General features: G+C 37.8%; 1 protein-coding gene across 4 annotated transcripts in view; it reads left to right on the top strand.

Annotated features, from left to right (window-relative positions):
• Positions 1 to 14,830, top strand: part of LOC105053113 (uncharacterized) — a 30,125-nt gene extending 15,295 nt beyond the window's left edge. Inside the window, exons 3-15 of one of the 4 annotated variants that reach the window (XM_019853139.3) lie at positions 3,386 to 3,585; positions 3,781 to 3,930; positions 10,708 to 11,022; positions 11,431 to 11,589; positions 11,667 to 11,816; positions 11,969 to 12,166; positions 12,268 to 12,450; positions 12,552 to 12,734; positions 12,956 to 13,015; positions 13,728 to 13,906; positions 14,014 to 14,049; positions 14,138 to 14,308; positions 14,478 to 14,830. In XM_019853139.3, coding sequence (XP_019708698.2) covers positions 3,386 to 3,585; positions 3,781 to 3,930; positions 10,708 to 11,022; positions 11,431 to 11,589; positions 11,667 to 11,816; positions 11,969 to 12,166; positions 12,268 to 12,450; positions 12,552 to 12,734; positions 12,956 to 13,015; positions 13,728 to 13,752 — 1,623 coding nt within the window. In that variant the 3' untranslated portion in view covers positions 13,753 to 13,906; positions 14,014 to 14,049; positions 14,138 to 14,308; positions 14,478 to 14,830. Of the gene's footprint in view, positions 1 to 3,385; positions 3,586 to 3,780; positions 3,931 to 10,707; positions 11,023 to 11,430; positions 11,590 to 11,666; positions 11,817 to 11,968; positions 12,167 to 12,267; positions 12,451 to 12,551; positions 12,735 to 12,832; positions 13,016 to 13,727; positions 13,907 to 14,013; positions 14,050 to 14,137; positions 14,309 to 14,477 lie in introns of all 4 variants that reach the window. The other 3 variants (XM_010934152.4, XM_029267013.2, XM_029267014.2) reach the window with 3 other exon arrangements.
• Positions 14,831 to 15,186: the final 356 nt, after the last annotated feature.

Here is a 15,186-nt window from a genome sequence, read left to right as displayed (position 1 = left end):
ATGACTTGTTCTGATGTTGATTAGCAGACTACTAGACTTTATTTCGCACAAGGCTTTAAACTGATTGTAAGCAAAAAGGCAAAATAAGCTCTGAGATTTAAATCAGCAAGATCTTGAACTGCGATGAACTGATAGAAAGCATGCAGGGGAAATGGAAAGCCTGGGTTTGATTTGATTACAACTGATTGAAGATATCTATAAAATTTACATTTTCTGTTTTAATATACTGTCATTTTTATGATTGCTAAAACTTTATATAAATATTTACATCGATATCTTGGCAGGGATTCAGGATATCTATGAAATTCATGGTTTCTGTTCTAATACGCAGTCATTTGATGATTGCTAAAACTTATATATAAATATTGACATCTAATCTCTTTTAATTGGTTAAAGCAATGCATTGTTTTCAGAAATTATGAATGGTTGGAGCATCATTATCAGAAATCAAGGGTCAAATGTGTACTCATGAGGCAGTAGACTGATGTACGCAAAGAACGTTTGGAGGTTTACCTTTGAGGTTAATAATGGATGCTTCTGGTTGAAGTAGCAGAACTGACAAGATTATTTGGTATGATTAGGGCGGGCAAAATATGACCTGACCCACCAACCCGACCCGTGTTTGACCCGTCATAAATAGGTTTGGGTTTAGGCTAAATGGGTTTGGGTCATAAACAGGTCGACCTGTTTAGCCTGTTTAATAATTGAGTCGGATTTGGGTTTAAGATATCTGATCTGTTTAACGTGTTTAATCCGTTTAATATTCAGGTCGAGTTGAGTTAGATAACCCATTTAACCTATTTAATCTATTTTTGATCTATTTAACCCGATCTGTTTAACCTATTTAACCCATTTAAGATCCGTTAAACCTGTTTAAAATTTGTTTAACCTGTTTCTGATCTATTTAACCTGAACTGTTTAACCTGTTTAACCCGTTTAACCTAATTTGACCTATTTAATAAACGGATTAAATGGGTCGGGTCGGATTACCTGTTTAATAAATAGATCGAATTCAGGTTTGAATTTTTGATCCGTTTAATAAATAGGTCGGGTTTGGATTGACGATTTCTGACCCGACCCGCATTGGCCCGATCCGTTTTATGACCCGACCCGATCCAATTGCCACTCCTAGGTATGAGGAAAGATTACACAAGATCACAATTTTTTTTGATATTGTCATGTAGGGAGTTCTATGTATGGTTGAATACAAAATCCTATCGGTGCTTTGCCTTTTTTATGCTTTGATCAAAGAAATTTGAAGCAGTTCTGCAGTGAGAATACTGATCTTTGCTTTTACATCTGTCGCCATGTTTAACAAGGGCATGAAATTTGTTCCTTTCGGTGATGGAACTATAGCCACATGCAATATTTCTTGTTGGAAAGGAAACCACTCACATCTGCAACTAATAAGAAAGTGTATCATTTGCAAGCATGGACCAAGATATACTGCTAGAAAGGGGGAGGCAAAGGTGATCTGTCTGCTGATTGGAGGATGAGTATGTTGGAAGGTGGGTCATCATTTTGTCTTTTAGAGGTTTTGGTTGTTATTGTGATCTTTGCCATTATGTGCTTCCTTGAAGTCTGAAGAAAGCTTGAGAATATGCTGTAGCATCTCTTTGGTGGGAAGTGTAGTAGAAAGAACTAGAAGTTTTCATAATCACTCTAGGTAAATAATGTTGGGAAGTGTTTTTGTCAATCTGTATTGAAATGGTTTCCTTTTTAGGGGAGAACTTGAGGTGCTTGTCCTTTGTGAGTCTTTACTTGGCATTCATCTGTAAATTGGAGCCTCACTTTTACCCTATGAGAGATTAAAAATTTATGGGGAAATATCTGGCAGTAGAACTGACCTCCTTGACAAGAAAAGTAAAGGAAAAAAAAGGGAAAAAAAAATAAAGCGTGCACAGAAAGAAAAAAGGTCTGTACCTTCTGTTAGGTTTCGTATTCTTTATTTTATTTGGACATCTTTTCTCATGATCTTTTTGAGGATATTGATATTATTTTGGATCTTGTTCTCTTGTATAATTTTTCATAACTCTTGTAAGATGAGGCTCCTGATTTGTCGATGAACCTTGAGGCAAGAACTGAGTGCTCTACTTACCAATGCCCAACTGCATGAGATGACTGGAAAACCTTATTATTACCATGTTCATCCTTATTGATGAATTAGATTCTTTTGGTACTCATACATCATTCTAGCACATAATAGATGCCCTGGTCATTGGTTCTTTTCAGATTTTCTGAATAACTCCGAAAACTTGCAACCAAGGTTTTCAGAACTGTCCCAAATTGGGTGGTTCGAGGCGTGCTGAACCGGACCGACGGAGAATCGGGACGGTTTCGGCTTGGAAAGCGGCATATGCCGGCACCAAGGGAGAAAGAGAGGGAAAGAGAGGAAGAGAGGAGGAGAGGGAGAGAGAGTAGACACCGCCGAAGGCTGGCGGTGGCCCGCTGCGGCTGTTGGAGGGCTGCAGAAGCCTTCGTGGCTCGACCATCGCCTGATAGGACTTTTAAACAAGCGAGAAAGAGAGAGAGAGAGAGGGGAGCGAAGTAATGAAGGGAAGCGCAGCTGGCAGAGAGGCCGCCGGAGCTTGCCGAGTGGCCATCGGAGCCATCGAGCAGCGAAAACCATGGGGACGGAGCCGCGGAACAGGGGCTACTGCCTTTGTTCCTTCATCATCTTTTTTTTAAAAAGGATGATGAATAGTGAAGCCGGCAAATCCATTGCTGGCTTTACGTTGTTTCGGATTTTTTTTAAAAAAATCCGTGAAATAGGGGCGACTGTGGTGCTGCCCACGTAGACTGCGCCGTCCGACGACCACAGCGGTTAGTCGGAGGCTGTTTCGGTGGCCTCTCCAATGGCTTTCCCCCCTTTTCTTTCTTCCCCTCCCTCTCTCTCTATCTCTCTCTTTCTCTCTTTTCCTTCTGGTTCGCTTCCTTTCCCTGTGTTGGTCCACGCTGGTCCGATCCAGTATGGGCCTGTACCGCCGGCCAGCTGGCATGGGTTCTAGTATCGAGTCCGCAAATCTTGCTTACAACAAATATGGTGCTTGTGTGTGTATGTGTATATTATATACAATATTTTCTACTCTTATATTTGTCAATTATCCTTTGCATGCTTCTGGAATTGCTGCAATAATCTCATCTGCAGTTGTATATATCTTGGTTGTAGCCACATGAGCAAGGAACATCTCATATAGATGGTTACATGTCCTTATATGTCCACCTGCAGAATTTGTCATGGCACCATTCTACAGGTTCACTGTGTTGGTTTTTGAGTGCTTTCATTTTTTTTTTCAAATAAAATTCTTAAGGTTTAAGTATTGCCTCATTTAGAACTTGATGAAACACATTTGCATCAACTGACAGAGGATTTTGTTTGTTGCAGGCCAGTTATAAAAGAGTTTCTGCCTTGTGTCTTGGCCCAGCTGAGAACTCCCATGTTTCCAAATATAAGATGGTCCTTAAGACTTTCCCAGTCTCACTGAGAAAACAAACATGGTCAAACATGGAAAAGGAAAAACTTCCAAAGGGTATAAAGCAACAATATCAAGAGATGCTTATTTTGAATTCGATGAATTTTGAGAGGTATATGAGAATGCTTAGGTTTATATTTCTTTTATTACTGATCACATGACCTGAAAGATGGCAGAAGGCCTGTCAGTCAAATTAGTCTATTGTTTTAGCGAGCTGTGAAAAGTTTCAATTTAGATTGGTTTATAAGTTTATGTTGCTTGACATTTTTAACTACATATATATATATTTTTAAAATTTTTTTTGCAGTGATATAGATTCAAATTTAATGTCTGCACTATCAAGCAGTGATCTTTATATCACACCAGAAAAAATAAGGTCTTTCATACCGTTAGTCAATTGGGATCGGTTGGCTTCTATGTATCTCACAGGTCGTTCTGGTGCAGAGTGTGAAGCAAGGTATGAATTGGGGCATAACTAAATAGCTATTGACTTTTTATAATAGTTTATTTAAATTATTTTTGGATCATCTCTGCATTCTTCTTTCTTGACATGAAATATATTATTTTTTACATATGCTACCTGGACACTTGTATCTAGCTCAAAAATGTATTGGCATGTTGGATACACATCAAACACTAAGATATTAATCAAATTCCGGATTTGCAACTTTTGAAGATGGTGGACCATTGGACTCTTCTCCAAAAATGAGATTTGATCCACCACAATGTCATTTGATGTGGGTTGTTGTTCTTTTTTGGGTTGGTTTAGAGCATGGTCTACTGTATTGTCCTTGCCTGGTATTTGGTGAACCATACTGGATGGGAATTGGTACGAAACTCAAGTTTAGGTTGGTATAGATCCTGTAATGCCCTGTATTGAGGTCTATTGAGGTGTGTATCGACCCATACTGAGGTGTACCGGCTCGTATTGAGGTGTACCGAGAAAAGTGAGAAAAAAATGATTAGATGGCTGTTTTGGTACATGATGCATGGCATGCTATACTAGCCATACCATATTGAACAAGTGGGTACTAGTATGGTACCTAGTACTGAGATTGCGGATCTTGGTTAAGAGTGTATTAACATATTTGTGAAATGTCATATTTCTTGTACCCTTGAACTAATGGAATTTGGATGAGAAACATGTATACTGAAAGACCTTAACTAAAATATCTTTTTTTTTTGTTTTTCTTTCATTTGATATTTAATTAGATAAATATGTGCTTTAGTCAGAATATAATATTTTTCTTCTCATGTCCCACTATTTCCCTTTTACCTGTTGTCGAGTTAGACACTTGGATACATGTCTAAAACTAGTTCCTGACTATGTCAGTGCAACATTTCTTTTTAATGTAGTTTTTTTTCTTTTAAATAACCTATTATCTTGAGTATTGTTACCCATGTTTTGGATTTTTTTTTTTTATCAATTTTAATTGTATGCACTTGGTTCCAATAGTTCATATCTTGAAAAAAATTAGTCTAGTTTTACTCCTGTTTCATATAATCTGAAGATTGCAGGTCATCTGGACTCTTGGATAAATTATCCATAGATAAATCTCAGATACTGCTTGTCATGCCCCAGCCTGAAGTCGCGAGTTAGGGATGTGGTAATAACCACATACTCATAGGGCAATTCTCCCACAAGCATGCAAGGTTTCCATCATGTTATCATAATAATGCAGTAGAATAAAATCAAAGCAACTAAAAATCCATTTTCCAACATCCGATAATTAACATATCCAAGCTAAAAAGAAATATTCAGAATTTTTATGCTCAAGAGTCTTACACCAACTATTCTTCAAATAGTAATTAAAATATGAAACTTATAACATGTTTCCAACATTAAACTAAGAAAGCAATACTAATTCTAAGCTACATTGGTCGGATAAGCTTTCACTTCTAATCACATGCTCACAGCAGTACCCTATCTTTGACTGAATCTTTGAATTTGTAATGAAAGAAGAAACTAAATAATGAGCTCAATAGTCCAATAAGTAATTAATACCTTAACTAGATGTTCATATAATAAATTTTATAAATATTTTTACCGTTAGTAAGCATATAAAAAATCATTACATTTAATAAATAAATCCAAAATATCCAATATTGCTCATATATTCATATTCATATTCACAAGTCCAATTTGAAAATATCATGATCAACTTAACAGTCTTTAGCTACCACTATATTATCCTTGTGGTAAGGCCCATGGTACTGCATTTAACCCCTATGGAGTAGGTCCATGATGTCGCACTTGTCCGCTACAAAGTAGGTCCATGGTATCATACTTTTATAGTTAGGGCCATAGTATTGCATTTGACCCTTGCAAAGTAAGTCTATATTACTGCACTTAACCTATTCGGAGTAGGTCTATAGTACCACACTCTAGGCCTTGCAGAGTAGGTCGATAGTAATCAAGTTCCGGAACAATTAAAGTGCTGACATTTAACTCCCATTGGCGGGTTCATAATATGGTCAAGCTAAGAGTCCACATCCAAAACATATTTAAGTTCTTTATAGAATATGTCATATTACAATCAAAATATACATATTCTATATAAACTCTATAAATGATATGCATAATATACCATACTAAATTATTACCTCCAAAGTGCAAATTATTTTTTGTTCAAAAAACAATTTCATAAATTTATTTGATATTAAAATTTATATTAATTAAATAAAATAATCTAGGAAAGGTGGATCATTACTTATCTTGCGAGTTTACAAACAAATCCCAATAAATTCTGAAATTTTCTCTCCAAAAATCTCAAATCTCAATTTACGGATTATAGTATAATATCCCCTTTTTGGACTTTTTCTTATTCCAAATAATTGTATCCCTATACAAAATCAAGTCCAACAATCGGAAAAAGGTATGGGTAATTGTAGAAAAACAAGAGGAAGAGTTGAAGGGAACACAGGCGACTCGAGTTGCTGGTCAAATTGCTGAATAAGGATCAGACCATGTTCATGATAAACAAAGGTTAATGATGATGGAGTTCAAAGGTGCACGACAAGGGTCATGGTGGGGGCTAGGGGCACAAACGAGTCGAACTGCTCGTGAGCTACTGGAGTTCAAGCTCGACTTAACTCGATTATTATCGAGCTTGGGTAGCTCGAATAGCTTTTCGTGTCGAGCTCGAGTAGCAAGATACTCGAGTTGAAAGCTCACGAGCCTATTCAAGTTTATATATATTTTTAATAATATTATTTTTATTTATAATATATACTAATATATATTATTAGTAGACTAAGGCTCAATTTTGAGCTTGAACTCAAGCTCGAATAAGGCTCGGTCGATATTCAAGCCAATCTTAAATTTTGCCTATTTTTCATCAAGCTGAGCTTGAGCTTGGGTTGTTAAGGCTCGATCGATCTCGGATTGAGTTTCAAGCTCGAGTATTTTGAGTTGAGTCGAGCTCGAGCTTTCAGCTACTCAACTCAACTCGATTGTACCCCTAGAAGGGGCCAATGCATTACACGGCCACCAAGATGGTTTAGGACCCCTTTCTATGGTTGACCAAAATCATAAGAGAGGAAGATAGAGAACTGGAGGGACCTATTGTTGGGGTCCACTAATCACAAGAGAGAGAAGAGAGGGGGGGTAAGTGAACAGGCAATCATGGTACTGAATGGTAGCAAAGCATTGCTGATAGGCGGTGGCACTATTGAATCCTAGCAAAGGATTGTTGATAGGCGGTGGCATCAGCAGGTGATGATGATGAGTGTTCGACAAAAGGTTGGAAAAAGAAAAGAAAATAGGGGATCATGTTCCAAATAGGGCTCGATGTCAAATTGAGCCTTAGCCCGCTTGCTGGTGGTTGGGGCTTCAATGTTGCCATAGGTTGTCGCGGAGAGAAGGCTAGAACAAGGGAGAATTTGGCGGATCGATGGAACAGGGTATGACTTGCTTGGTTTGAGTTCCCGCAGTTCTTCACTAAAATCCGGTTGGCATGAACAATACATACAAGGGGGTAGGCTGGGGAAGAAAATGGATAGGATGGGGTGCTTTATACCTTGTTTGCAATGAGGATTGACCGCGGCTAGTGATGGTGCGGATAGTCACAAAAATCTGAGAAAAGAGAGAAAAGATAGAGAAGGAAGAGGTGGAAGCTTTGTAGCCAACGGAGGCTAAGGTTTTCTAGCCCTTGTTATTTACCAAGGAGAAGGTGAAGTCATCCGATTGAAACAATAGAGCCCCGGTTCAATTTTTTTGGGAGTGGGCCTTTGTGCATTGCTCTCGCACCAAGCTAGGCCACTGCTAGGCTGGCTAGTCAATGGACTAGGCCAAGCTTCACACAGCCAGAGGTCAAGATAGGGAGCTCCCAAAAATTGTGCCATCCCAGAAAAATAGATATCTCGAATCCTTTCTAAAAGTTGATTCTCTTTATCTGATTTTTTTGAGATTGTATGCAAGGTTTTAAATCACGTGGGATAGGGTTGTCCTGGTTCTCCATGGAATGGGACTCTCAATTGTCCTGCCCCATCCTAGCAGCAGTCCCGGTTATGCATTCCAATAGATCCATCTCTCTCCCCTTCTTTTCTTTCATTCTTTCTTTCCTTCCTTTTCTCGCTTTTTCTTCTACTTTCATTTCTTTCCTTTCCTTTTTCTATCTCGTATCACTTTATTTTTTTTTTCTTTTTTTTCTCTTTCCTTTCTTCCTTCTATCCTTTCCTGTTGTTCTATCTTCCTTTCTTTATTTCTTTTTCTTCTTGTTTCCTTTCATCTTTTCTTTTCTTTATCTTTCCTTCTTTTCTTTCTCTCCTCTTTCTTCTCTCTTCTTGCATGGATGGGTTTTGGAGTCCCGACCCCGTCCTGGTCTCATTTTCTCATAGAAATGGGATGGGACTTTCAGCCCCCTATCCTATTGGGACTTAAAACCTTGATTGTGTGACCTATGGCTTCCCTGATTGGAAAATACTCTCTCCAACTGCTAACCTCTTCCTGCAATCCACTGTTTACGGAATATCGCGTGGCTAGTCTATATGGGCGTCCATATAGGCCCAAAATATTTTACGGTAGGGGCTTTTTTGATTTCTTCCCTTGATGATGTTGCATTAAGATGCACATGCACATTTCTTTTATTATAGATACGCATGCGTGAGTGGTCTGTGACTAAAAATGCATGTTATTTGAACTCAAATTTGCACCAGGGATGAAACTATAATGCAAAAGCAGAAATAGTGCATTACTAGTAACACTAGATTGTTTTAATGCAGCATGTGTTGTTTATAATATTGAAATATGCTTCTTTTCAATATCATATGTCAATGAATTAATGATACTTCTTTGGGAAAAAGACTTCTTTCTAGCAGAAAATTTAGACGGATCATCATGGTTTGGAATATCATAATATGGGGGCATACCAGTCATGTACCAGCATGATTTATATTGTGGTAGGCCCTGTATTAACTCACAGTTTTTCAATATGCCTGGGTGTGACACAATACATATTTGCTACACCTTGCAAAGGGTGAACTGTACCACTGTACGATTGGTTATTCGATCCTTGCCACTTATTGACATGTGTACATGGGATTATGTCCTTGTTTAGCTACATGACGATTGTTTGTTGACAAGCATATCCACCAAACTATGAACTCATTCTATCTAAGGGTAGTCTTAGTTGATTAATTTTCATAATCTAGAATAATCTGTCACCAAGATTTTGTTTAAATTGATTGGATGCCCAATTGTCAAAGGGCTTGTTTGCTGGTATATCAAAGTTTTGTATATAATGGAGTTAAAAGAAGTAAAAGCACCGGCCACTGGTTGGATATCTAAATAGAGGAAGCATACTGATAGGAAGGAAATATATCTAGGATAGATTTAGAGGTGGAATTACTAGGATTCAAAATAGAAGATTAGTAGTTACCATGATATGCTATTTTACCTATTTGAATTGTATTTTTGTTTGCATTTCATTTTGTGGCATCTCAAATGAAGCATATAAAGGGGCAATATTAATGTTGAGTTGATGCTGGCAGTCACATGCATGTCTTCTGTGATACCATGCATCATAGAGTATTGACCTGTGCCAGCCTCCATCGATCCATGCCTGTTTAGCATAAATCCACACAGCTTGGTACGCCTTGGTGATGAGCCATTTTTTTTTAAAAAAAAACATATATATACATACATGCATATGCATGTATATGTATATATGTTTATATATACATTGTGTTTTGTCAAGGCATATCATGTTCGTATGGAATGACATGACATGACATGGCAATTTCTGTTCTGGCCTGTGGCCTGTACACCCATCAGCATTGACACTTGAATTCTTGTTAGTTATGTAAATACAGTGACCTGCAGTTTATATAATTCTAGACCATGTAGTTCTTACGCTTGTCAAGTATCAGTTTCAGTTGCAAGCCCATGCTAGCTGGCATGTACTGTCTAGAGCCAACAACAACACCTGGAACTAGGTCTGTACTTGTTGGGCCACTCCGTATTGAGCAGTGCTGTCCCATCTGAACGAATGCTGGTTGGATGGGGTTAATACAGTTTGATGTTCCAAGCATGAGGTGTCTCAAGTCCTGCCACAAACCAACCCCCACCCCTTTCCGTGCACCCTCATTTTTGAAGATGGCACATGTCATCCTGTCCCAGTCATGAGCTTGCATGCCCTATGGTTGACTAAAATCCTTGATCTAATTAACAATTGTTTTTACAGGTGTCCTTGTTATGATCGCTTTTGTTCTCCCAATCATTTTGGATTATCCTGCAGCTTGTGGTGCAAGTTCTGAAGTGTTGGCTGATTTGTCTTTGTAGGTGAACCTTTATTGTATCTTAATGGAAAAGTGAAATGTATCCATCATCCTGATATATGTGGAATCCAAGAAAGTGGGTAGTTTTGCTCTGGAAAATGACCAACTAAACAGCTTTGTGCCCTCTTTTGTTAAGAGTAATCCAAGTATTGCATAAACTAGCAAGCTCTTCATCACCCAATTAGCTGCTCATATTGGTCCTGTGAATCAAAATGGTTGCAATTTTTTACATGAAGCAGGGAAGAGTTGCTTAAAATTTTGATTTCTATGAATCATTGTCTGTATTGTAGATATTTGCATCTAGTATTCTTTTAGTTTGGAACTAAAAATTGTTCTGACGCCTAGCTATATCTTTTTCTACCTTAAATAAAAATTTTCTTTCTTAATTTTCTCACCTTTCTCAAAGCTGTTAATCAATTTAGGTATTTTTCTTTTTTTCCATCCATTTGCCATTCAGGTGGTTGAACTGTGAAGATCCAATGATTAATCACAACCCATGGACCATACTGGAGGATAAGAAGCTTTTATTTATTGTCCAGGAAAGAGGGGTTTATAATTGGATTGATATTTCAATTGCATTGGGATCAAATAGAACTCCCTTTCAGTGCCTGGCACGTTACCAACGGAGTCTTAATCCTCATATTCTGAACAAGGATTGGACAGAAGATGAAGATGCTAAACTTTGTGCAGCTGTAGAAAGTTTTGGTGATAATAACTGGCAGCTCGTGGCTTCTAATCTAGAAGGCCGTACAGGTGCTCAATGTTCTAATAGGCAAGTGGCTGTCTCATATACTATTTCATTTATGATTTTTCTTCAAAACAATTTTCTTTTCATATTCTTATCATTTGCTACATGCATCACACAATACCATTCAACTTGTTGATGCTTATTCTACATTAAGCATTATGCTTTTCATTCAATAGACTGATACAACTGTTTTCTTGAAGCTCATCTCATATCATATGTAGGCCATACTGTGGTTTATTCATATACTAGTAAACACCATTTCTCCATAGAGTCATCTGCAATCATTTTCAGCAAGATTCTCATGGAATCATCTAATTTTGAGTCCATTGTTAAACTACTTAGACTGAATATATTTATGGTTTTCTTGATGTCATGTTTCTGATGCATTCATGGGCATTGCCAAAATGAATTCTATGATTCCATTAAGTGCAGGTGGAGAAAATCCCTGAACCCTGATAGGAGAAAGGTGGGGAGGTGGTCTGTGGATGAGGACAAGCGTCTGAAAGTAGCAGTCATGCTTTTTGGGGCCAAAAATTGGAATAAGATAGCTCAGTTTGCCCCTGGTCGGACACAAGTTCAATGCAGAGAAAGGTAATTTTAGAGTTGCCTTGGGACACTATTTATTCTAATGTTATTTATGATCATTATGTGCTCTTTTCTGGTGACAGGTGGCTTAATTGTCTAGATCCATCTTTGAATCTGAAAGCATGGACTGAAGAAGAAGATGCCAAGCTATTGGCAGCAATAGCTGAACATGGATATTGTTGGTCCAAGGTGGCAACTTGTGTGCCTCCACGTACTGATAGCCAGTGTAGGAGGTAAAGACTCATGAAATACCGCCATTTTCAACCTTTGTAGAACAGCTAGAAGCCTCAGTCATGTTCCTCTTTTTAACAGTTGTGCTATGTGATTCTCTGAGACTATATTGGTTCCAGACTGCACACTAATAAATCGAGTTTTGGGAGTGCAGGAGATGGAAGGTTTTACTTCCTCATGAAGTACCATTACTCCAAGCTGCTAGGAAGATGAAGAGAACTGTTCTTATATCCAATTTTGTGGATCGGGAGAGTGAACGGCCAACAATTGGTCCCAATGACTTCACGCCACTTGTAAATTTTTCGGAGGCTGAAAATAATGATAGTACGACACCTGGAAAGAAAAGATCAAGGTATTGCATTAGGTTTCCTCTGATTACTCCTACATGTTTGTTTTCCAGGATTAATTTCTGGATTTTGATGCTTTTCACGTTTCTCTTTTCCAATATTGCAGTGATAATCAACCCAAGAAGTCTAGGGTTAAGTCCAGGAGATCTTTTAAAGAGAATTCTACAGCAGATGGTGTGACAAATTCTTCTACCAATGCAGTTCCTACTGACTCAGCTCTTGTTTGTGGCATAAATTCTGATACTGCTGGTGGTGGGTGCAGCAAGAGGTCAAGGAAGAAAAAATCAAGGTATCTTGAATCAAGTTTTTTCACTTCTTGCTGCTCGCTAGAGTTTTGTCTTGAACTTCTTTTTCCTGATTGCCTGGTGTTTTATTTTGCTGATTTTGCAGTGATGATCAACCTAAGAAGTTGAGGGCTAGATCAAGAAGATCTGTTAAAGAAAATGTAGCAGCAGATGGGAAGGTAAATTCTTCTGCTGACAAGGTTCCTTCAGGCGAATCTCTTGTACATATTGTAAGTACTACTACTGCTGAAACTGGGAGAATTAAGAGGACAAGGAAGAAGACACCGAGGTTGATGGATTCACAACTTTTCTAGTTGTTTTCCTGCTTTCTTTGTATTTCAATTTCCTTAATGTTACTTTCTGTATGGTGTTTTATTCTGCCTACAGTGATGATCAACTCAATAATTCAATGGTTAAATCTAGAGGATATTGTAAAGAAGATATAATGGCAGATGGCATGGTTAATTCTTCTACTGAAAGAGCTCCTGCTTGCTTATCTCTTGTATGTAGTTCAAGTTCTAGTACTGCTGAAAATGGGAGCATTGAAGGAACTGGCAAAAGAACATCAAGGTATTATGATTTAACGCACTTCACTTTCTGCACTCTGCTGAAATACCGTGTCTCTAAGATTTTCATTTTTTTTCCTTGATTTTTATTTCACTTCCAATGCTCCAGCGATAATCAACCTGATCAGTCATTGGTTAAATCAAGAAGGTTCATTAAACTAAATATAGAGACAGGTGCTATCATAAATTCTACTGGTGATAGAGTTCCTGCTGGCTTATCTGCTGTGCCTAATGTAAATTTTAGTACTGCTGAGTGTGGGGGCAATAAAAGTACACAACACATTATCCTTTTTTTGGTGTTTATTTGCAATAATACAGTTGTAATCAACACAATAGATCTAAAGCTAAGTCCAGAATGTCTCATGAAGAAAATAAAACAACAGTTGACATGGTGATAAATACTTATGCTGAAACCATTGCTGGTGATGCATCTTTTGTACCTGTTATAAATTCTAATAATGCGAAAAGTGGGAACATTACAAGGACAAGGAAGAAAACCTTCAGGTAAGGCATTACAGTTCCATGCCGAAATATATTGCCCTCAAAATTCACTGATTTATTTTGTTGGGCAACCTTGACCTTTGATGCATAGAGGACCAGAAGCTCAGTCTTTGACTAATTTCACTTAATCCATCCTTTTCTTGTTTTCAATGACATAAATGGAAGCACTCACATGCAAGCTGCTTAACTTTTCCTTTTCTACGTTCATGCGGTAGTGATGGTGCCATCCAAGAAGTCTAATGCCATAAAGAGATGTCCAGCAGAAAATAAAGTAACGGAGTGTGGGGAATTGTCCTGATGCTGAACATATGAGCAACAGTTCAATTGTTTCAAGGTTAGGGTCTCCAGCTGTTGGTATCAGGCATGCCAAGTGGGTAAGGTACCAGGCATTAAGGTAATTTTTCTTAGCTTTACAGGTGTTTCTTGCTTAGCTTTATAGTGTTTGTTAATAAACTTTCTAACTTAATATATGTCTTGCAACTATCACATCCTCAAACACAGAGGAACTGGGGCTAGCAATGAAGGGGTGAACTCTAGGTAAGTTTACTTCAAATTCTTGCTTGACTGTCTGAAAACTGCAGTGTGTGCATGCATTTGGATTTTGAAACAATCAGTTTCATTGCAGGTTCAACCACTGTTGTCTCGGTGCCAACATCATGTATTTAATTGATCCACTGTTTTAACCCAAAAAGGAAAAAAAAATGATCCACCTTTGATGAGAGTTGTCACTGCCCTTTTTCTGGTTGCATGAAGTGTAGAAACACACAAGCTTTTTGTCTTCACAAACAGGGCCTAGGTAGAGCATTTTCTCCTTGTCTATTGATGTAATGCATTGCTCTTTCGATCAATGTGCTAATGCTAGCGAGTCAGTTGTTTTATGCTTATAATTAGTAAGCCAGGTTCATTTTCCTCTCACATAATGTTGGTCTGCTTTTAAATTGATATTTCCTGGTTACTGTATGCAGCCGATGGTTTTGGATGGTGCAGCCGAGGGTCTTGGAGGGCTCGTGATAATGCACTTTCTCAAGGCGATCCAGCGGCTGTCAGCCTGATAGTGGATATTTGATGGCGATTAGGGGTGCACATGGAGCTTAGATAGATAGGAGAACCAGAGTGTCAATGCAAAGGAATACACGGTTGAGGTTTGCAGTTTGTTTTGTAACTGCTGAGAAAAGGTGAAAGCAAAAAGGAATTTCTGAGAGAGCGCTTTTGATCTTGATTGATATTGCTATGCTAACGTGACTTTTGTGTCTGATTGGTTTGCAAAGGAAAATGCAAGAAAAGAAAAGGACAATGATTGACACAAATTTTCACTGTTTCTTATCTGCTTTCCATCCTTTGGTTTTCCCCCCGCTTATTTGACATGTCTATTGTGGGAGCTCTTTTCCAAAATAATTCAAAAAAAAAACTTAAATATCAAAATATATCAAAATGAAATTTATTTACCAAACTAATGCAAAAGAGAAAAACGCCATTTTGAATGGCATTTTTTTCCTTTCCACGTCACCCCCCTTTTCCACGGTGTCATCGTTCCAAAAAAAAAAAAAAAAAAAAAAAAAAAAAAAGAAAACGTCATTCAAAATGGCGTTTTCAAATTTTCTCACAAAAAAAAAAGAGAAAAAATCGTGAAAAAAATGAAAAAATTGATTTTTTAAAATTTAAAATTAATTAATA

Source organism: Elaeis guineensis, chromosome 10 (assembly GCF_000442705.2).
Source record: "Elaeis guineensis isolate ETL-2024a chromosome 10, EG11, whole genome shotgun sequence".
In the NCBI taxonomy this organism is placed as follows: Eukaryota; Viridiplantae; Streptophyta; class Magnoliopsida; order Arecales; family Arecaceae; genus Elaeis; species Elaeis guineensis.
The sequence above is the reverse complement of the archived record's forward strand: the minus strand, read 5'-3'. Positions and strand labels throughout refer to the sequence as shown.